Source organism: Gymnodraco acuticeps, unplaced genomic scaffold (genome assembly GCF_902827175.1).
Source record: "Gymnodraco acuticeps unplaced genomic scaffold, fGymAcu1.1, whole genome shotgun sequence".
Taxonomy (NCBI): Eukaryota; Metazoa; Chordata; class Actinopteri; order Perciformes; family Bathydraconidae; genus Gymnodraco; species Gymnodraco acuticeps.
The window spans coordinates 2,841,983-2,865,194 of NW_022989913.1; the positions used below are offsets into that span (position 1 = coordinate 2,841,983).

At 40.9% G+C, this 23,212-nt stretch overlaps 1 protein-coding gene across 17 annotated transcripts in view; it reads left to right on the top strand.

The window, feature by feature from the left end:
• Positions 1-23,212, top strand: part of epb41l3b (erythrocyte membrane protein band 4.1-like 3b) — a 56,909-nt gene that overhangs the window by 23,825 nt on the left and 9,872 nt on the right. For 7 of the 17 annotated variants that reach the window (XM_034208322.1, XM_034208284.1, XM_034208277.1 and 4 more), the window contains exons 4-18: positions 8,651-8,755; positions 8,934-8,976; positions 9,081-9,156; positions 9,817-10,035; positions 11,811-11,898; positions 12,840-12,884; positions 13,455-13,607; positions 13,974-14,071; positions 14,622-14,797; positions 16,968-17,161; positions 17,552-18,142; positions 19,439-19,492; positions 20,652-20,687; positions 21,855-22,040; positions 22,729-22,791. In XM_034208322.1, the coding sequence (XP_034064213.1) occupies positions 8,651-8,755; positions 8,934-8,976; positions 9,081-9,156; positions 9,817-10,035; positions 11,811-11,898; positions 12,840-12,884; positions 13,455-13,607; positions 13,974-14,071; positions 14,622-14,797; positions 16,968-17,161; positions 17,552-18,142; positions 19,439-19,492; positions 20,652-20,687; positions 21,855-22,040; positions 22,729-22,791 (2,127 nt within the window). Of the gene's footprint in view, positions 1-8,650; positions 8,756-8,933; positions 8,977-9,080; positions 9,157-9,816; positions 10,036-11,810; positions 11,899-12,839; positions 12,885-13,454; positions 13,608-13,973; positions 14,072-14,621; positions 14,798-16,967; positions 17,162-17,551; positions 18,143-19,438; positions 19,493-20,651; positions 20,688-21,141; positions 21,208-21,854; positions 22,041-22,728; positions 22,792-23,212 lie in introns of all 17 variants that reach the window. The other 10 variants (XM_034208301.1, XM_034208331.1, XM_034208309.1 and 7 more) reach the window with 10 other exon arrangements.

Sequence of the window (23,212 nt, forward strand, 5' to 3'; positions counted from 1 at the left end):
TGTGTTGTAAATGTGTAGCGCCCAACTCCGCCACCCCAGCTGTGTGGCTTTCATCCTAAAGTGGTCAAAATTAAATATGGAAATGGGGTGAGTTGCAGAAAGAAGAATTGGAGCATGTTAATCACGATGTGTTAAAATCAGAGAGGAGGGTCAAGTGTTTGATGGATTTGTTATTTTCTGGCCAATGTAACAAAAGATCAAGATAGGTACGAATGTCACTAGAGAGTGGCAGCCAGTGTGCTATTTTAAAGGGTTCTTATTGTGCTTTTTGGGGTGCTCTATAGGTTTCTGTGCATGTAAATGGTCTGGAAGGCTGAAATCACAGAGTTTCTTTACTCCCACACACTCCCCCCTTGCCTGGAATGCCTCCTTTGGACTTTTTGGTTTACTTCTGTAACAGTCACATCACTATGTAACACTCACACCTCTGTTGGCTAGCGCTCTAACGAATTGTACATCATAGCCATCTCTATGTGGTTGACCAATCGCAACAGAGCCGGCCAGCTAACCAATCAGAGCAGACTGGGCTCTGGTTTCAGACGGAGGCTGAAAAGAGGTGCTGCAGCACAGGCAGTATGAGAAAAATAGCTTTTTGAAAATTAAAGCATGTAATCATTCCACAGTAGAGGCACAGATACAAAATATGAACCTGAACATTAGCATAATAGGGCCCGTTTAATAATCCATCTCATAAGGATTTGGTGGTTTTATTTTATGTTAAGTAGCTTAATAATTATAGTTTTTTCCCCCAAAAAAACAGCACTGTGAGCCTTGAGTGGAACAAACACTCTGATTATCTATAGTTTTTACCGTCGAGGATTCCAAAATATCCCCGCGCATGCACGTCAAGGAAAATGTATTTTTGTTGTAAATGAGTGCCACAGCTCCCCAACATAAAAGCTTCTTTCTGCTTTCAACAGTCATTCTTTCTCTAGAACTTTATGAATTATGAATTATGAAGGAATAAATCTGAATAGTGACCTTATTTGACATTTAACTTTGACATATTTCCCTCGTTTGCAATAGAAAGTTGAGACACTTCTCAAAGTATTAGTTTCAACTTGTATGCACACAGAAAGCAAGGAGTACCAGACCCTCCTCCTGAAATCTCTTCGGAGCAGATTCCTCCCCACCAGGGGTTTGGACGGGGGGGGGGGGGGGGGGGGATTAGTCCCAGACAGTTCAGAATGTGAAATGGGAGCATTTGTTGGAGGGAATCAGTGTCATTGACTCTCTGTGTGTTGGCATGCCGATTGGGGTCCCGCTGTGGCAGAGTCTGGAACTAGGGGTCACTTTGGACTTATTGCCATTCAAATGGCCAAAAGGTGGGGAACTCATGAATCTAAAAGATGTGAAATAACTACACATAAAGATTCAAGCAATAGGCATTTACAACAGCAATAATAATTGTTCTGTATACTTGTTTATAACTCATTATTTGGTGTCACAACGAATTGTATATTATAGTTTGCAGTCATTTTCAGTTTGATCCATACAGTGATCCATCTTTTTAGTTTTTTACAGTTTGATTTTACACAACCAAAGTACAACAAGATAATGTGTGTTTTCTGAGTTTGAGAGGAATAAAATAAAGCAGGAAGTGTACAAAAGCATATTTAGGCTAAGCTAGGAAAGACTTTGCTTGGCAGTGATTTGTTTTCATTACCAATATTTCATATATTTACTTACAATATGTGTGTTTATCTGAATGTAAAATGAAATAAAAAAACGATTCAAATCACTCACTTAAAACCTGCTTTCACTTGAAAATGCACATTATATATTAATATATTTTTTATGTATTACGTTTTAAGAGATTGACTTGTAAAAATAAATAGAAAGATTAATTCATCAAAAGCTTTTAGTCCCCGTCAAGCTCCAAAAACTCTTCATCTGCAATTGAACAAATTAAATACCATGTATTGATTGTGGCTTTTTAATGGTATAACAGCAGAAAGCAACTTAATCTGGTTAGTAAAAAGTATTTTTTATTAAATTACGTTATTAAATATAATTAGTTAAACAACTTTTTCATTTATTTTTCATTTGAAAGTGAGATTCCTGAATTATCTAAATAAATAGTTTCAATTATCCTGGACAGAAAATCTACAATCTGCCTTTTTGAACACAACAACCTTCCTAATTATCATTGAATCTATTAGGGGCCCCTTTTCAAATCCACATCACACACCCCAAGGGGTTTATCCTTATAACTTTAACTAAAGTGACTAATCTCTGGTAATGTGACCCTCTCTTACAAATCACACTGCAGACATCCAAACATCGGCTTTACACTAAATAAGTGTGTCTAATAGCAATTGAATGAGACAATTGAATCCATGTCCCATCTGTTTGTCCTGTAATCTCCTCTGGCACAGATCTCACCCTCACACTGACACCATGACATGAGGAATACTGAGCGTGGATTACAGTGCTTTTAGGCTGCAGCCACACCAGGACGTTAACGCAAATGGACCTAAATCGATATCAAAAAAGTCTTCCGTCCACACGCAACAGGCACCAGAAACATGTCCGTTCACATGAGACCGCTGGAGACGCTGTAGTACATATGCCGGGCCTGTAAGTGGCGCTGTACTCCTGCCACAAAAGCAGCGAAGAAGACTTCCCACGCATGGTTGCCATGGTTGCCCTTCTGTTTATTCTCCGCTGTGGACGCTCTGGCTCTTTTTCTCCTTCCTCGAGGCAAGCGTTTGCTCCTGCTGTAGATATCTTCGGTTTGCCACCAGCAGATGACAAACACCCACCTCTCCGCCTCTTCCAAGGAACAAGGGGACCGTGCGGCAGATTTTCAGTTAGATTTTTTTTCGCCGGTCAACATGTCCGTTAAAGTTTAAATCTTCCGGACAAAATTTGAAAAGTGCCGGTCAGAGGTCGTCTTTGTTATTTATTGAGCTTTAAAACAAATTGATAACGACTATATAATAATATAAGAATAAAATACAGAGCCTCTCTTTTCCTCCCCCTCTCCTGACAGCCCAGCAGCTGATCTCTGAGCAGGAGAGGTGGGGAGAGGCGGGGCTATGGCGTCATCGTTATCAGGAAATGATCGTATAGGCGTAAACACGAAGCCGTTTGCCCCCCCAGACCGTTTCATTTGCAGATCTACCCAACCTTGGCACCCGTTATCGTTTTATGCGTTTCCATGTCCATGCCTCGTGTGGCCGAACCGTCTATATCAGTGGTTCTCAAATGGGGGTACGCGGACCCCTAGGGGTACGTTGGAGTACTGCAGGGGGTACGTGAGATTTATTTTATGTTAATGAAAAAAAACAACATAAGTAATGTATTTAAACAAACTACTAATAGTAGATTAACAACTTTATTCAAAGGTTTACAGTAAGTCTGGATAATAAAATGGGAAAACGTGGTGCTCTCTTTTCCTCTCCCTCTCCTGACAGCCCGTCAGTCTCGTGCAGCTCGCTGAACCTGTAATAAGTGACCCGACAGTAAAGAATACATATATTTATAACTAGTTTAGCTAGTTCCAGAGTAACTAACTAAGTGGGTTAGGTCTAACTCTTAGTGTATTTAATTTTGCTCCACTCAACGGTCCGTCACAGCGGGCGGAGCTGTGATCATGCAGAGCTGCGTGTTCTCCGTCAGCAGCAGCTGATCTGATCTGATCTCTCTCTCGCGTCCGGTTATACTTCACTCGCGTTTATGTCCAAATCTATCAGATCTAGCTAGTTGTAGTTAAATTATTTGACTACATGCTTATCAAAGGACACCTAAACAATAAGCGTTGCTTGGCAATGGCTTGTGGCCGCAAAGTATGCATTATGCACGTTTAAATGAGGGGTCAAAATCCCATGCTCATAAAATGCTCATATATTTTGTTCTCTTCGTTCCCCACGCCCCAAAATAAATAAATATACCAATTTTAGGAAAAGTAACGTAAGTTTGAGCAGCGTGGGTTTTATATGAACAGAGTTACACATATTTCAAAACGCGAAGTGTAATAACTGCAGTTTGCCTCCCTGTCAGAATGACAAGCCCATGTGTCTCACTACATTGTAAGTACAACTTATTAAAAAGATGAGTTCAATGCAGCTAATGTCGTCTCAGTGTTATTGCATGATGCTAAAATTGGTTTGCCATGCATTTAGTGATGGATTGTAAACATTTGAAATGTAGCATTTAAGTGTTTATCAGTTACAATGTTGTTGTTTTAATAAATCAGACACTGATGGTGCAGCGCTGTACTGTACCTCTTTATATAGGCTTTTTTTCCTTAACAAATTGTGTTTGCGCTGATCAGGGGGTACGTGGCTGAATTTTCTTTTCAAAGGGGGTACATTATTGAAAAAAGTTTGAGAACCACTGGTCTATATGATAGAGAACTGTAGCGGATATGACCGTTATCGTCCTTGTGTGGCTAGGGCCTTAGAGGAGATGAGAGCATGAGGAAGGAGCAAAGAAACATATACATATGTATTCATCTGTCCAGAAAACTTGAGATATTCAAAAAATGTTCTTATAAAAAATAGAAACCTGTTGCTAAACTTAAAGCTCCCATTCTCTTCATAAGTCCTTTTATTTGTTTTATGTCAACATCATAAATCATCAAAACAATTACAAAACTCATGTTCACTAGTTGCACCAGTTTCTAATTGTATGTCTTTGTAAACTTAATATCTTTTAATTGTATTTGTTGGGGAAATATTTTCCAAGGTCCATAACTTTGAGTTCAAACTGTCATGACTGAGCACACGCACCTGTAACCTTGGCTGCTGTGCTCTGTGTTCTGTCTCCCTGTTCCTGCCTGTTGGTTTTTTGAAAATGCAGTTTCCTCTCAACATGTGCATGCTTTCTCTCCATGTGAGAAGTCCCTGGATATTATGAGGTAATTGTTGATTTGCAGCTTTGAACATCATTTGAATAGTTTTATAGTCAACCAGGTCTTTTAGTTTGATGAATAATGTATTTGTTGGTTCTCTGTACGTAGTTTTATGTATAACTCGTATGGCTCTTTTTTGCAGGATGAAGATAGGATGTGTATTTGTTTTATATGTGTTCCCCCAAACTTCCACACAATACATCATGTATGGAAGTATGAAGGAGCAGTACAGCATAAACAAAGAAGCTTGATTAATTAGGTATTTGGCTTTATTCAGAATTGCTATTGATTTGGATATTTTGGCTTTGATGTAGCTTATATGTGGTTTCCAACTTAAATTATTGTCTATGATTACTCCAAGGAATTTTATTTCCGAAACTCTTTCTCCTTCATGAGTCGGTGACTCCCACTGCATTGCTACACAGAAGTTTCCCCCACAGTATTCAGATATAAACCTATGTGCAGTAATAACATAATAATTGTACATTTTAATAATAATACATTACATTTAAGTCACTTTATGAAACATGTCACACACAAACTGATATGCAATGAGGTTAATTACAAAAAATCATTGGCAGTGGGACATTTTGCTTCTCTTTTATTACCATTTATTTATATTACCAATATTACTTATTGTAAGTCGCTTTGGATAAAAGCGTCAGCTAAATGCAATGTAATGTTATATTTTATAGATAAAACGTTTAATTAAACTATATTTAGTAAGACTAGTTGTGTGCACAATCCAAAAAATCCAAAATACGTAGTGGAATTAAAATAAATATATACAATGTTAATCTAAAGAAGACCTCAATTCCTTTGTGTGGGAAGATACGGCTGGTGGAAACATAACTATTGAAGAATACAATGAAAGAGAACTGAGAGTTGAGTGTGCAGACCCTCCGTCAGGATTGCAGTGTAATAGAGAAGCAATCCCAGGATAGAAGAAGTGAGTAAATGCAGTCCTGCTGAGGGAACATTAAGAAAGACTTTCATGTGAGTCACACAGCACTGTCTGAAAAGCAATTTCTTCAGATTTGTTCACACGGCCGCGACTCGTGACAATCAGGAACATTTTTATAAAGAGTGATAATAGGAAATCAAGCTGTGCCGGTGATGCAGAGAGCACGAGTCGCACCTGGATGATGCTGGTCCTGGAACAATACTCGCAATCACAGAGACCACGTCTTCACTGATGAAGGAACAATGAAAAAGGAAGCGAAAATGTGGCTAATTAGTTGATTGCGTACCAGAGACGTTGCCATAGCTTCTTATAAGGCAATACAACAAAAACATTTGACATTAAAATATCCAGTACCACTTTACAATAAGACTACCCTTATAAAGGGTTTATAATTAGGTTATGAATTAGGTTGTAAACACTTTATTAATCCTTAAGAACCATTTATAAACCAGTTCTAACATCAACACAGGCTCACTATTTGGCAAGATGACTAAGCCTTATATTGGCTACCTAGCTTACTTCGTCTTCTTCATCAGCCAGCATCCTTGGTATCTGTTGTTCACTGAGTTGATTCCCCCCTTCCATCTTGATGTTTCTTGGCATCTCTTTATGACCATTTATTTACGAGTTACTAACATTTCTAATAAGGTTTATGAGTACAGATAAATGTGGGCTCACTATTTGGCAAGCAACCGGTCACAGTTGCCCTGTTTATCTCATGTCTTATAAAAGCTTATTAATGATTTATAAAGTGCTCACAACCTAATTAATAAATGAATTACAAACCATTTATAAACCCTTAGTCTTATTGTAAAGTGGTACCAAATATCCAAACAGCTGAGAGAGCAGCTTACAGTGTTTGACACAGCGATACAATTGAGGTCAGAAGGTCCTCGGGATAATTGCCAGAGAGTTCTTCTCTTCCCAATCCCATTTTAAACCGCTCCATAGTGTCAAGATTTGACATTTTTATCCACCTGACCTCGTATTTCCAGCTCAGCTCAATTTCCTGTGGGAAAAATGTCTGCAGTAATATTGTCCTCCTCTTCCTACAGCTGAACCTCCTCCGCTTCAGAGGTTGTTCTGCCTCAGTGCAGGGAGACAGAACATCCCACAGTGTTGTTGTTATAAATCCCTACATCTAGAGTAAATGGCAATGCATGTTGTCTTCTAATTAGATTCATGCTACAATTAGTCATGTAATCAATTACTTCAGTAAGTGTAGAATAAGATTTGGCTTTTTCTCAATATTGACTTTAAAATTGGTCTTACATTTTTATCATAATAAAAATAAACATTGTACATCTCCAAATGCACTGCAACTACTCAGGTTGTTTCTAAAATTAATAATAATCTTGAAATTGATGTTGATCACATTTCATTCCAATTTCCTTCTGATTTCATAAAGTACCGCAGGAGAAATAGAATATGTGTGTGTGTGTGTGTGTGTGTGTGTGTGTGTGTGTGTGTGTGTGTGTGTGTGTGTGTGTGTGTGTGTTGTGTGTGTGTGTGTGTGTGTGTGTTGTGTGTGTGGTGTGTGTGTGTGTGTGTGTGTGTGTGTGTGTGTGTGTGTGTGTGTGTGTGTGTGTGTGTGTGTGTGTGTGTGTGTGTGTGTGTGTGTGGTGTGTGTGTGGTGTGTGTGTGTGTGTGTGTGTGTGTGTGTGTGTGTGTGTGTGTGTGTGTGTGTGTGTGGTGTGTGTGTGTGTGTGTGTGGTGTGTGTGGTGTGTGTGTGGTGTGTGTGTGTTGTGGTGTGTGTGTGTGTGTGTGTGTGTGTGTGTGTTAATTCCCTCAGAAATGTTAGGCGGGATTAATTCTCTGCCACCAGCAGCTTTATGGCTCTGTTCAAAATCCCACACAGCTCCAAATACCAAACAGATCATTGCAGCATCCCATAATCCCCTCTGTTTCAAAAGTGCTGATTCTCTGTCTGCTACTTTGTGTCTGGGGATGTTTATGTATAAGATACATAAAAAAAGTGGATTTTGCATAATAGGTGACCTTTAAGAAACATACTTGACCAACATGTTTGAGGAAATCTTCTAAAATATTAGATAAGACTGTCACCGACTACATATGAATCTGACAGATGCTCAGGTGTGTTTCTGCTCCTGCTGCTAGAATAATCTGTGGCAGAGGTTTTGAAAGAATCCAGACGTGAGGAGCTTTGTCTCTGTGCAGGAGGAAGGCGTTTGTCTTGTGCCAAACACCATGACCATAAAATATCTCCTGAGAGTCAGACTGCCTCCAGTGGAGCAGACGGCAGAGCTGCAGCCGATGACATCCGGCACTCAGCTATCGATCGGTTTTAAGCATTCACATTGCTAATTGTTCGCCTTGAGCTCAGGGAATTTGAGTGTGTATTTATACTACCGTGCTTTTTATAGAAGGAATGGATACAGAGTGGCCCAGTTTGTCAAAAGTAGCTGCAATACCTCTGAGGTTCAGCTATCGAAGGAGAGGCTCTGTGATACTGCTGCGTCATGACGCTGTTTTTATACAGTCTATTTGGTATTTCATGTGGCTGTTTGGCAGAAGCTGGCTTTGAGTTATTGATTGTGCTATTTGTTGATGCCATTGGAATCAACATCATGACACAAAACAGTTATGTTGTCTTGCTTTTTTATTTTAGGTTGTTTTTTGTTGATAATATTGAATATGGTGTAGTTTTATCAATATGTCCACCCATTTTTTTTCATTTTTCTGATCCCAGATAATCTAGTTGTAAGTTGTTAAGATTCAAAAGTCCTTAATGTGGACTTGAATGTGTAATTATTGAAATACTTCCAAGCGTTCCCTGTTTTAAATGTTTCTTATGTCTTTCTCACAGAAACGAGCCAAGGGTCACGTGCTCTTTGATAAAGTATGCGACCACCTCAATCTGATGGAGAGGGACTACTTCGGCGTCACATACAGAGATGTAGAGAATCAGAAGGTAAAAGAAAAGTTAAGAATCCGTTTTTAAGAAGAAGAATAAAAGCAGAATGACTGAGGCTGTAAAGTCTGTCTATAAAATCTAATTTAGCAAGTCATTTAAAAGAAACGGAAAATGGTTATTAGTAATTTGCTTTCAATTTTGTGATGATTCATGCGTCTGTGCTTGTGTGTTGCAGAACTGGATAGACCCTAACAAGGAGCTGAAGAAGCAGATCAGGAGTGAGTAATCTAATAAAGCCACTCAAGTATTTTGTCCTGAATGGCTAAATGAGGAGTATGCAATTATAAAATGCTGATCATTTAATGTTCTCTCTGCCTCTCAGCCGGTCCCTGGAACTTTGCTTTCAACGTCAAGTTTTACCCTCCAGACCCCGCACAGCTCACTGAGGACATCACAAGGTCAGTGAGCGACTCATTTAGGAGAATATGTGATGGCTGCTGGGCGTTTGCTTCCTAATGGTGGTTTTTGGGCCTTTCGTTTTCCTGTGGGTTTGTGTGCATGTCAATTGTCTTCAGAGGCTAAAATCCCACTGTTCCCTCCAGGGGGAGTTTCTTTCCCACACACTTCCCCCCCTGACTGAAATGCCTCCATTGGACTGCTTTGTTTACTTCTGTAACAAAGTGTCGTCACTATGTTAAACTCACGCTTCTATTGGCTAGCTCTCCAACACATTGTACGGGAGGTTAAGGGGCGGGACATCTCTAAGTGGTTGACCAATCACAACAGAGCGTCCAGCTAACCAATCAGAGCAGACTGGGCTCTGGTTTCAGACAGAGGGTGAAAAGAGGTGCTGCAGCAGTATGAGAAAAATAAAGAGCTTTTTGAACATGAAAGGATGGAAGCATCTCACAAAATGCAAATATAAACCTGAAAGACGGCATGATAGGTCCACTTTAAATAGTTTCCCTGGTTAAAAATTCTTATTAGTGCACTTTGAATCTAATTATTAGAGTCAAAGGGATGGCTCAGTATTTAGTCTAGTAAGGTAACATAACAGATTATGCCAGCAAGTAGTATTAATAAGGCTCAACAATAACCATTTAGTTTTCCTCTCTCAGGTACTACCTGTGTCTGCAGCTGAGGGATGATGTGGTGTCGGGCCGGCTGCCCTGCTCCTTCGCCACCCACACGGTGCTCGGGTCCTACACAGTGCAGTCTGAGCTGGGAGACTACGACCCAGAGGAGTTAGGCAGCGACTACATCAGTGAACTGCGCTTCGCACCAAACCAAACCAAAGAGCTGGAGGAGAAGGTCATGGAGCTCCACAAGACCTACAAGTGAGTCTTGGCAACCTTTTACTAAACAGTTGTTGTGTTGATTTCTAACATGTTTTGATGTAGGGATGGATCAATGTGTAAATCAATGAAATACCTTGACTAAATAACCAAGATCACATTTTAAAACTCTAAAAGTGGAGGTTTTCTGCTTCATCTGAGCTATGCTGGTTTGATGAAGTTGGTAGTGGCATGATAACTACATGTAGGCAAACAAACCCTAAACATTGTTATAATTAGATTGTAATGATAATCCTGCATCTCTTTTTAAAGATTTGTACACCACTCAACCTTTATTAACAATGATTGAACAATTTGAGAACAAATAAGCCATTGTTGCACACGTGTGAACCTTTTCCATACGTAAAATAAAGGCATTTTCAGCCCGATTCTCACAGTCTACCTGTGGGAATGTTTACAGCCTGGAATAATAATCTGTCCTGAAAGACTGCGTGTCTCCAGACGTTGGATTTGTGTTTTCCTTTTGATGTTTATAGCTGGCTGTATTTTGTCTGAGCCCTTCATTGTCCCTGTATTACAATGATTTGTGGGTAATTTGATGCCGTCCTGTGTAGCCCACTGGATAGAGGAAGGCAATGACAGTGCAAAGATTAATGTCTCTCCAAAGACTCCGCTATGCTAAAACAGATGTACTCAAAGTACTCTGTTTTTTGCTTTGGTTAAAAGCATCCATAAAAAAAAAAAAACATTTTCCAAAAGCTTTTATACAATTAATCTCTGATTTATCCCCGTTTTTATATCTTCAAATCAAATCAGGTTTTATTTATATAGCACATTTATAAAGATTTTTGGTCGAGCCAAAGTGCTGTACATAAAATAAAAATAGCCTACAGTAGAGACACTTTACAGCAAATACCACAGCACAGATTGTTCAGAATATCAGTATGAGAAAAACGACACCCTCTGTCCTTAGACCCTCTGTCCTTAGACCCTCACATCGTACAAGGAAAAACTTCCGGAGAAAACCCACAGTTTAAGGGGAAACAATGGGAGAAACCTCAGGGAGAGCAACAGAGGAGGGATCCCTCTCCCAGGACGGACAGACGTGCAATAGATGCCGTGTGTAAATCGAAGAGATAATACATTTTACAGCATAGACTGAATGTTAGGAAATGCATGTGTCTGTAATAAGAAGATGAATCCATGAGGATGTCAGCTTCAATCCTGTGGAAGCCATCAGGGAAGCAGCATGGCGAGACCCAAGGCAGGACCGCAGAGACAGGTTCAGCCACGACCCGAAGTCCACGACTTAATCCAGAACTCAGAATAGAGGATCCAAGACACAGGACTACAGCAAGAGGATCAGCCTCGACTCCGGATCCCGGCGTAGATATAGATGCAAAACAAGAAAAAAGATTTGGCTGGGTTAATCGGAACAAGAGAATACACAGACACAGACAGAGAGGGAAAAGGTCATTGGATAAAAGTTATTCTTGATAACCCTCTAGAAAGATCTCATGAACTTCCCCACTCAATCTATCAAGACCCGAGCAGTTCTATTAGATATAGGACAAGAAACAGAGATAGGGAGCACACCAACCTATCTCTTCGTCAGATGCACTCCCCCGCTTATCTAAGCGACTATGTACCCCGTTACCCTTTACAAGGCCATAGACCAGCAGAGGGAAAATGGGAGGTGGGTAGAGTCCGATATCTTATCGGACTCTACCTCTTAAGAGTTGCATATTCACATTGGTCTGAAAGCTTTTTATTTGCTATAACTAATCGTATTTACCCTGATCTGTTTGCTCTATCAGGGCGATGACACCTGCCGAAGCTGAGATACACTTCCTGGAAAATGCCAAGAAGCTGTCCATGTACGGCGTGGATCTTCACCACGCTAAGGTAACGAGTCACTACAAGCTTCTTACTCCTCATATAGAAATAATCTACCCCTAAAGGTATTGTCTTTCACTTAAAAATGAAATATCTAGTGATAGGAAATAAGGTTTATTGATGGCTGATCCCACTTGTTGAAAAAGAATAGTTTTTTTACTAAGTGTGTTGAATTCAAACAAATACAAATTTCAGAATTCTGACTTTTCTCACTATTGTGACTTTTCACTGAACTAAAAAATAAAAGTCACTCGTGTCCCTAATCCTCCTCCGTATGTGATGGTTTGTGTTCCAAAGATTCATTTCAAAAGTGTGCAATTGATTTGATAAACTTAAATGTTTGTAGTTTTTTAACACAAAATGAAACTAATGCATTCCACTCACGCAGTAAACCGTGACGCTTGCCTCCACAACACCGCTGCTTCACAAACATGCCAGCTGCCACAATAATGCCTCAGTTTAACATGCCACTGCTGTGTGTCGCTGATTGACTGACATTATGTCACTACTGCCTCTGTGGAATCAGGGGGTAAAGAGGGGGGGGGGGCAGCTCGACTTGAATGATTTTCCGTCTGGCCGTTTGTAATCCGCCGGCCAGATGGGATCAAACGAGTCAGAACACGGGCAATCAAAAGAGAGCGCTGGATTACAACTACAGGACCGCCGTCATCATAAAAGAAAATTACAGTCATCATCAGTCTAGATATGAATCGGTTATCAAAAGCGCTTTGAAAGTCAAAATGGGGGTAGATGTGAGCGATGGAAAGGATATTGCTTCCACAGATCAGAAAAATGGAGATGACAGAGATGAGGAGGCGCCCTCGATCAAACTGAGTAGACATCAATGCTCGGTGTTTGATGTGTGAGTCAGTTTTGATACACAAGAAAAATATGTACATGTCAGACCAGCATCCCTCTTTGTCTTCTCTCCTCTCTCATTAAATGCAAAGTTGGTAGGGAGTCTCAATGAGAGCTTGGCTCCAGCTGAGGGAGAGGTAAGAGGCTGCATCTCATGTGCTTACCTGCGTGTGTGTGTGTGTGTGTGTGTGCGTGTGTGGTTTCTACTCGTGCATGGTTACATACCAAGATGTTATTTAAACATCCCATTAAGACTGATTGTTCCTGCTTTGGACTTCCCTCTGGAAGCGTCACCATTGGTTTCACCTGCTCATCTCATGCTTTGCGCAGCGAAGAGCATCCTTTTGTGCTTCTTCCACCATTTCATAAGTCTGCACTGTTGCTTTCAGCCACACAGTGCGTCACCGCAGCCTGCATAGAGAAGATTAGAGTACCATGTGCCTGATTCCACTCGCCACCTGCCTGCTTTACCCTGTTATTATCACAAACTTGGCTCTGTTAAATTTGACTTTACCCTGCTGTGCACTGGCGCCTGGATCTCCTGTGTTTCCTGTAGAGTTTAGTAAAGTTTACGTTGCGCTGAACGCAAAAAGAAAAGTAATATTTTGGACAGTGGCTTCTTCAGGGATGCTGTGTCTTCAAAAGTACACATTTTGAATGAAGTTCCTTAAACTAATGTTCTTTTTTGTGTTGTCTCTTGTTCCCAGGACTCTGAAGGCGTGGAGATTATGTTGGGAGTCTGTTCTAGTGGCTTGCTCATCTACAGGGACAGGTTGCGGATCAACAGGTTCGCCTGGCCCAAAATCCTCAAGATCTCCTACAAGAGGAACAACTTCTACATCAAAATCCGTCCTGGCGAGGTAAGAACCTAAAAGTGTCGGAAATAACTGTTCCTCCATGCATTATATGGATGTCAAGACATGCAGAATAAACTAAGCAAGTTCTAAACTTCCTATTCCTGTATAGAATGTCCTGACCGTTAAGTCAAGTTAATAATGTCAACTTAAATCAACTTTATTGGCACTGTACAGCTGTTATAATTCAGTAAAGCATTAGAATTGGATAGGAATATGGATTCGGGGATAATTAAATGTGTTGGAAACAAGGAGTTACTTTTTTGAAGATTTACATTTTGAAGATATTACTTAGAAACAATGTCATTTATATTAATAAAATATACTAAAATAGTGTGTAGTGAATGTGAAGGTGTTTTGTCTCTTTTGCAGTTTGAGCAGTTTGAAAGCACAATTGGTTTCAAGCTCCCAAATCATCGCGCTGCAAAGCGGCTGTGGAAGGTCTGTGTGGAGCACCACACCTTCTTCAGGTAAGAAAAACAGAGGGTCTTTGACTGGGGTAGAAAATAACTTTGAAACTGCTGTAGGTATCTTATCATTTTGAAAATAACATCTAATTTTCCATAAATGCCATTATATTGACTTGTTCTGGTGTCAGGTGTATGTTCACTACCGATAAGTGATTACAAAACATCTCCCTTGGCACAAAAGAGACAGTATCGTGTCCATAACTGGACTCGCTAACAGAACAACTTTGCAATATTTTCTTGTTTATTGGTAACTGCCATGTTAGTTCTGTAAAGATATGTTTACTGATAATCCCAATAGGTGATTTATTTGTAGTGTAATAGAAACAGTGTTTGGACTGTAAGTTGTTGTCATTTTGGCAACTTTTAATCTATCTTTTTGCTTCTTTAAGCAAAAAAACAGCTCCCTAAAGCTCTTTTTAAAAAACGAGCCATGCCTGAGGGCCCTCTTGAGAATATTCAAATGAGTAGGAAATGTTATGTTTTACATTGTGCAGCTTAAATCTGTGTTATTTCAGTTTTGATTAATGTGAATGTTTGTACCTTGTGACAGGCTTGTATCCCCCGAAGCACCACCGAAGAAGTTCATGAGCCTCGGCTCTAAGTTTCGTTACAGCGGCAGAACGCAGGCTCAGACCCGCAGGGCGAGCTCTCAGATCCAAAGACTGGCGCCACTGTTCGAACGCTCCGCCAGCAAACGCTACAACATGTCTCGCAGCTTAGACGGAGGTGAGGAGCAGCTGAGAGGTTTCATTAATTGCCGGCTAAAGTGCCACCCAAGTAGCCTTTATTCAGTTTATTCCGGTTTACTGCACACCTTTTACATTTGTGATGTTCTTAATTTTAGATTATTGTTTATTGTGGGTTTTCTGAACTTGTTAAAGGTCACCTATAATGCGAAATCCACTTTTTCATGTATTTTATACATAAACATGTGTCCCCTCTGTGTAAAGAGACTCTGAACATTTTAGGAAAAAAGATTCACTCACTTTTTGTCCTGATCTATTTATATAAAAACCTGTCTGAAAATGAGCTGTTCAGATTTTGGCCACTTTTTTTTGGCTTGTGTAACCAGTTAAGCCCCCGGGACCCGGGGCAAAACGCAACATCTTGCAAGAAACCGCGTCTGAGGGCTTCTTAAAATTTGACAAACTATGAATGTGTCATACCCACTTAACGGGAAGAAACTCAGCTAACTGACGATATGAACCATTTTTAGCTAAACAAAACACAAGGGTAATGGCAAGCCTCTGAATTAGCCCTGAGCGAAAAAATTCTAACGCACTTAGCACAGAACTCACGATAGAAATACTTTATTACTTATCGGATCTGCACAAACAGATATCAGATAAAAGCTAAGATTACACAGATTCTAAAGGTATAAGTATCATCACTGTGCGAAACTCAGGCAGCGAAACCAGACAAGACACAATTTAGCTTTACGGAGCCAAAACGGCAAATATGTCTTCCCTTTGCTGTTTTTCTGATCAAAAGTTGTGTTCAATGGCATTCAAACGATAAAAACGCTGCTGAAGGTTAATCCATAGGTTAATCCAATGTGTCTGTGTCACTTTGAAATGATTACTGATAATCCATCATTCCATTTTTGTCAAAAACAGAGATATCCTATTAGCTGCTATGATAGCTACAACCCAGCTTCCGGTTTTGGGCAAACTGCGTGCGCATCACTCTCACTCCTCAATGGCAATGTTTAGATGGATTTTAGGAACCTCCCCTCGATTCTATTGGCTCTAACGGTTCAAAATAGGGGTATATCATCAAAATCGACCGATGGGTTCCAGAGATATGGCAAATCCACCCAAATGACCCCAGAAGTGGGTTTCTTTTTGCTAAACCTCTCTAAAAAGGTCAAATGTCACTTGTTTTGCATCAATCTTGATACAGGGTACTTATTATATGTTATAGTTTGGATTCCTAAAGCTTTTAGTCTACTATCCCATCATTCAAGGGTGGTTTTCACTATAAGTAATGGTTTTTATTTGGACAAGACACTATCATTTACATTTTTTTACTATGTTCAATCTGAATTTACTTTAAAATAAAAAAATTCTATATTTATTCTGACTCTTCTGCATCCAACTCACAGGTTTATCATTAATTTACCCCTTTTTAGAAGTGAAGATATAGTCATTTGTTCTGGGCATGTCGTTTTTGAGCCTGAGGCCTGAAAAACAGGCTTGGGGCTCAACTGGTTAACCATTAGCCAATCGCCAACCAAGGTAACCCCCCCTTCCCCCAACCTTATCACCTGAATCTCCTCCTAGAGCACCATTGTGTTCTTGTTGTGTTCACTTTGAATTGTCACGTGCTAAAAGGTGCTATATAAATAAACTTGCCTTGCCTTAACCAAATGTCTCTCAGAGGGGGAGGGGCTCCTTATTTTCATCTAAAGTAACAGACAGAGAATCGGCACTTTTGAAACAGGGCTGAAACAGAGGGGATTATGGGTAATGCTGCAATGATCTGTTTGGTATTTCGAGCCAAACACTTCGGAGACATGTTTTGTATATATATGAGACCTATAATATATTGATGGAAAACAGTATAATAGGAGACCTTTAAGGGACACTTTTTTTCTCACTAAAAGAAAACTGCTGCTACAGTACTTTTTCTGACGTGCAAAAATGACAGAAGCCTTTTGTAAGAACTCTGAATTCTTTCCTCTTTTTATTTCTTCAAAAAGAAAGAAAAATGTGCTTTGTCTAAAAGCCTGCAAAGATCAAATATCTGGCACACTTTTGTGGTGCACTGTCAATAGGTATTATAACAACAATGTGCAGGAAAAAACCAAACGCTTTATTCCACCGCTCACATTTTTCCTTTGACTTAAAAAAAACGACATTTAAAAACGTGTCACATCCATCTTCCTGTCCCGCAGCACCCATCACGGAGAGCCATGAGACTCTGATGAAGGACAGCGCTGCTGACGGGGTTTCCAAAGTCATCGCCACGGGAGACATCATCGCCGCAGTGACGGAGAAGAAGGCAGAGGAAGAGAAGGCGGAGCAGGAAGACGCTCAGATGGCTGCAGCGACGCCAGAGCCCTCCACACCGCTCAGACACGACACAAAGGTAACGCGCTGTCTAACAGGCTCAGGGCTGCGTTTCATGTGGATAAAAAAGCTTTAAGAGGCTTTGATTGTGTTTGGTTCAAAGAGATGAAATGTGTCATATGCCACCAGGTTGTTGCTGCAATCTTTTAAAATATTTTTCTTTCTTAATAGACTTTTTAATGGCTGATGATAATTTCCCAGTTGCTTTCAGCTTAACCCTCTGCAGCAGACTAGAGTGCTTCTTCTCATCTTGTGTGCGCTTTACTAATTAGATTTTCTTTTCTTGTCTTTCCTTTGACCCCACAATACACTCGTGTGTGTGCTCATGCGTATTCGTCTCTTCCCCTTTCTCGCTCCACTCCATTTACGCACACACGTCATCCCTTCGTTGACATTTTCCCTCCATCAGTGCTCCCCTCATGTTTACTCGAGTGACCCCCTCCGCTCCGAGCTCTCCCTCCCCTCATCTCCCGTTTCATCCACCAAAGTACGGCGGAGGCGCAGGGAGGGCGCGCGCAAACGGGCGTCGTCGGTCAGTCCGGCCAAGAGCAGCGACAGTTGCCGCCGCCGCCAAGCCCTCGACGACCGTAAAGCCGCGCTGCTGGACGAGCAGGTGCTGCTGCTCTCTGCCCGAAAGCAGAGGCTGGAGCAGGGCAAGAGGCGCGGCGGCATGCTGTTCTCCTTCTCCCTGCACCTGCCCGACCTGTCCTCCTACCTGGACGAGGACGGATACATCTCCTTCCCCGATCTGTCTGAGATGCGCTTCCTCCCCATGTGCGCGCAGAACTTCATGCCCATTAAGTCACCCTCGCTCATCCCCTGCTTCCTCTTCATCTTCTTCTTCCTGCTGTCCACTTCGTTTTCCGTCCCGTACGCCATCTCCCTCTCCTTCCCCCTGGCGCTGTGCCTCTGCTACCTGGAGCCCAAGGCAGCCTCCCTGACCGCATCCATAGCCCACGGCTACCATGACCATGACAGTTCAGAGGAAGAGGAGGAGGAGGTGTGTGTGCGTACGTTTGTTCCAGGGCCCGCCTCTGGCTTAGACTGATAGTTCATTAAACAGTAGAACCCTTATCCCGTCCTGTATCTCGCCGACCTGGAGACTGTGTGTGTCCCAGTGTCTGTCAGTTGTCCTACTTTCAGAACCTCATCTCTGTCCCGTCTCACTCTCCACAATCCTGTAGGAACATCCTCATCTGCATCACACAGAGATGTAGTTGCAAGTGTCATAGTTTCATATGTAACCAGCTTGCATTTACTCTACCTTTTTTAATTAAAGGGTTAGACACAAATATTAAGCAGTTTTTAATAACATAAGTCTGACATTTGACTACTCATTTATACATTGACAACATTTGCTGTACAGTATGCATCATCACTAACAAATCACCATTAATTAATATCACTGTCATGTTGCAGTTCTTTGTAAACATATTTTAACATTTGATAGAGATATAATGAGGATTTGAAGAACTCACCTGTCTTCATTTAGTCACTAATCTCTCACCAAGCCTTATATTAAAAACAAACATTTAAGCTTTGTGCCTAACCCATATCAGTGTTCTCATCAACCTTCATGACTGTTAAGAGCTCCACCAGCTGCATGAAAACACCTCCATGTTACCATGCACTCAGTCTCTCTGCATTACTATCCGAGTCAAGCAAAGCAGCACAAATTGAAATGAATGATTTAAATAGAACTTCTGCTGAAAAGGGCTAAAATTAGCCCACTATAAAGTGCAGAGATGTTTTTTTGTCCCTCAAGCGACACCCTTTTGTATCAAAGAGTAATGCATGCTGGGTTGCAGAGAGACGGTGACAGTTAGATGCATCCAAATCATCCTCAGTGTCAACATGCATGGAGAGGAGGGAGGAGGGCCTGAAAGTCAGGTTACTGTTCGTCAAATCCAATTTGACCAGCGACAACACAGAGAATGCTTTACCTAGAAAAATATACCAGGATTCAACCGTATCCAAATCCAATGATATATGACTTTTAGATGTCCAAGTGACTGACCGAAGGTTTCAACTTCCTCTGAGTCTGTTTTGCTTGCTTACTTTTCATTTGCTTTTTATTCTTTCTTTCTTTCTTTTGTTCTTTTCCTAACCGTATCTGCAGGTTGTCTGATATATGTGTGTAGCTTCCAGAAACAGCCTGAGCATTTCCATTCGTTCCATCTGTGGTTATGAAGAATCTCTGTTGACGATCAATGCATCTTAAAGGGTTTACAGTTTGGGTTCTTGTTGTTTTCTTGCTTGCCAATCGGAACGGTTTTTGGTCGGTTTGTGAACGCAGACTGACAGCGAACAAACCGACTTTGCCTTTGATGGAGATATGACTGCCACAGAGGTTTGTACATTAAGGGAAGACGTCATACTTAAGGCATGAACCAAGTACTGATGGAGCAGAGGAATAAAGTGTTGCTGAATCAGAGATGTAATGCTTATTGAAACAATAAGGAGAATGTGTGTACTTCTGCATGTGATGCATGCAATGCATCTTGATATGCCTATTTCGATCTTTCCTTTCTCTTTTATATTTTTAAACACACTGTATATGTATTTGAATGTCTATTCCATTGGCTAGCTTTCTTATTAACAAGCCAAAGTCATGTTGTGAATCCCAGGCTGTTCCACTTATGTTCTCTATATACTATTTCCTAAACCTCACCCCTGTAGTTTCTTCACCTGTCAAGCTTCCATTTTGTTGTGAGAATCTAGTGAAAGGGTTTTGAAATACGCCTTTGATAGCACGCTAAATACATTCAATACATTTTTAAACTGTTGGATCAGCCTATAATTTCATTTTACCAACATAAGTTGATGCTCAGCTTCCACACTTATTGGTCTAAACTTTAAAAATGTTTACTTAAAAAGGGTTCAAGTCAAAGGTATTTAGAGAAAAGACTGCAGATGTAATGCTATCTCTGGTAACATTGGGCTCTGGTGTACATTTCCCTGAATAACAAGACAAGACAATCCTTACAATAATGAGCAGCATAGAGCCGCTATGTTATCCTCTAATAGCAACAAGGACTGGCCTCCACCCAGTAAAACATTAGGACATTGTTTTAGTATTTTTTTAACATAGCATAACCCCAGAAACATATGCAGTTTAGCTGCTGGTTGACTCCTTGGCTTTGAAAGCAACACTCGGCTGTGGGTGGTAAACTAATTAGCTGCACAGGCTTAAAGATGGCGGGGTATCGTTACAGCACCTCACGCTTTTGCTTTTGGAAAGCATCCCTGTTATAATACCTCTGTGGAGAAATGTAAAGCTTGACAGGCCTGAAGTGCCTAGTCACGGTTGCGTATGCTACTGGACAGGGGTTTAGCGAATTTCTGTCACAAAATGCTTTACTCTATTGAATCCCACCACCCTTCTTACCCTCTCTTATTTCTCTGCTTGCCAATTCTTGTTGCTCACTTTCTCTTTCCCCTGATTCACCGTTCTGTGTTTCCTCTCTTTTAATAACACTCTCTGTCCTCCTCTCTTTGCTGCCTGTCAGTCGGACGCAGATGAGGACTCTGAGATGCCCACTCAGGTACACTGGGCTCGCTTCATGGCCCTGCTCAGTGCATCACTCCATCCCCGCCTCCAGATGCACTGAGCCGCTCAGACATCAGTCGCTTTGTGTCCTCTCTCCATCCGCTGGCTTGCTTGCTGCCCCTTCTGTTGCTCACCATCACACCACACACCAGACTGACAATTCGCTCTTGCCTGATTTCACTTCACAAACTGCTGCTGTAAAGCCATTCCAGCTCATTGTTTGTAAATGATGGTTTCATGTTTCTTTTCCCATTGCTGAACCCATGAGTCAGATTTCACATTTGTTCAAGGTTTTTTCTCATTTGCTTTAACAGTGAGTTGTGTCATCATATCATTTGTTGGCATATAGTTGAAGACAAAGCTCCCAATATCTCCACAGCAACAAGTCTAAATGAACTATACAAAACACCTTTTAACTACAATTCATCTCCCCTCTTTTGTCTTTACAGTATAGTTTCATAAGACGAGTAAAAGGGGAAAACCTATTTATCAAGCATAGTAATCTGATGCTAGAGGTTGGTAAGATGCATGACTGAAATGTGCATGCAGGTACTCTTCCTTTAAAGGATCCTAACTGATAACAAATAGGTCTAACATACCAGTAGCTCTGCCAGTGTTGGATTCTTCTGGAGTCCCTGTGTGAATAGTTTAGTAAGTTTTTATCTAACAGATTTCTGCTGTGAGCATCCAAATTAACTTTTCTGATCAATAAAGTGACACAAATCAAACTGCATTAAGTCAGTTTGCAGAGGTCTTAACTTCTAATGAGATTTGGGAGTGTTGTGCTTAACTAAACTTGTAAACTATGCATGAAATCCTTCATTTTCATTGGATTAAGCTGGTCCTAAATGCTCTCTTAGCATTTAAGCACAAGCTGCGTCTCTCTTAGTTACAGCTGCCATGCAAGTGAACATTGTGCCATAGTGTTGCTGTGCGTACTGTGGACATTGAACGTGAATAATGAAGCTTAAAATGCAATTCATTAAAGTCTGCATTAATTTATCAAGACTTTTTCCGAGCTGCATTTTATGCTTCCCAACGTTTTTATGGTAAATCATTGGTTATTGCAAGCTATCGTTGCGTACATAAAGCATGGCCGTCGTTCCCCTTCGCGCTTCTCCTGGCCTCATCTCCTTGTGTCATGGTTGACCGGTTACTCTAGGACGCCTCGCCTCCGGAAGAGATGGTCAAGCACCAGACCAACATCAGCGAGCTGAAGCGCTCCTTCCTGGAGACGGGGGACACTTCTTCGGGCCTGACCGAATGGGAGAAGAGACTCTCCTCGTCCCCGGCACGCTCACCCAGAGCGGACGAACCCCCGATGATAGTGCCGCTGGAGCCGGAGGACGTAAGCTGCTGAAGCCGACTGAATGACGGCGTGTTTGTGTGTGAAGCATGACATCACCAAGGAGACCTTTACCAAAACAAACACATCCATCCCCAGTGTTTGCATAACGAGTCATAGTGCAGTAAATTCAGTAATCATAACGGGGCTGGAGAGATATATTTTCTACGTCAAAATGAGTCCTGGTGCAATATATTTTATATTCCAAATGTCTCTAGTGCATATCAATGAAGCACTTGAGACTTTTATCTGGGGAGTCATTTAAAGTTACGACCGTCATATGGTTCCTCTCCATTTCTCAACATTAGGAGCTTATTTACATATTTATTTATCTCTTGTTGTCTTGGTTGATGCAGTCATTAATCAATAATACGATTGTTGTGCTTAGTGACATCATGACATGCTGGAGTTAGGAGCAGCTTTATTAGAGTTTCTTCTTGTGTTGTCGAACATAATCTGACGAACTAACGCAGGACAAATGAGCGGCAAATCCTCTGACGACTAATTACTGAAATAACAAGATGCTAGTCTCCTGGAAGGGTTTCAGGATCTGGATGTCCATTTGATCATGTGGTCACACTGGACACGGCCTGTATCAATTTGTGTGAACTTATTAATAATTTTCACTGGACACGGCCTGTATCAATGTGTGTGAACTTATTCATAATTTTTAAATGTCTTCCTCCTTTAGACTCAAGACGAGCTGCCTGCAGGAGAAGAGACAAAAGGGGAGGTGGAACCTAAACTCGCTGAGGTAAACTTCTTCCATTCTTTGTTTCACATGGAAGAAAACTTGTATTTTGTGAATGTGGTGTTGTGTTTTGCCCTCTGTTTGTACCTAGCTCCAGACGTATCTGGACACTGGCACAGTTTTTGGTATTTTCACTAATAATAATAATAATGGGTTTAATTTATAAAGCACTTCATATTTGATTTCAAATCCAGAGGTGCTACAAGCAGTGAGCATGAACAGTATAAATAAACATTACACAACACGGTAGAATTATTGAAAAAGCAATAAAAAACAAACAATAGAAATAAAATAAAAGGATGGTAAAAAGGTCGAGGCAAAGGCTCTATTGAAAAGATGGGTTTTGAGGCCTTTTTTAAAAGCTACACTACTTCACATTTATAGTTTTCCCATTGTTGTGCTTAATTCAGCTTTTTCTCATCGG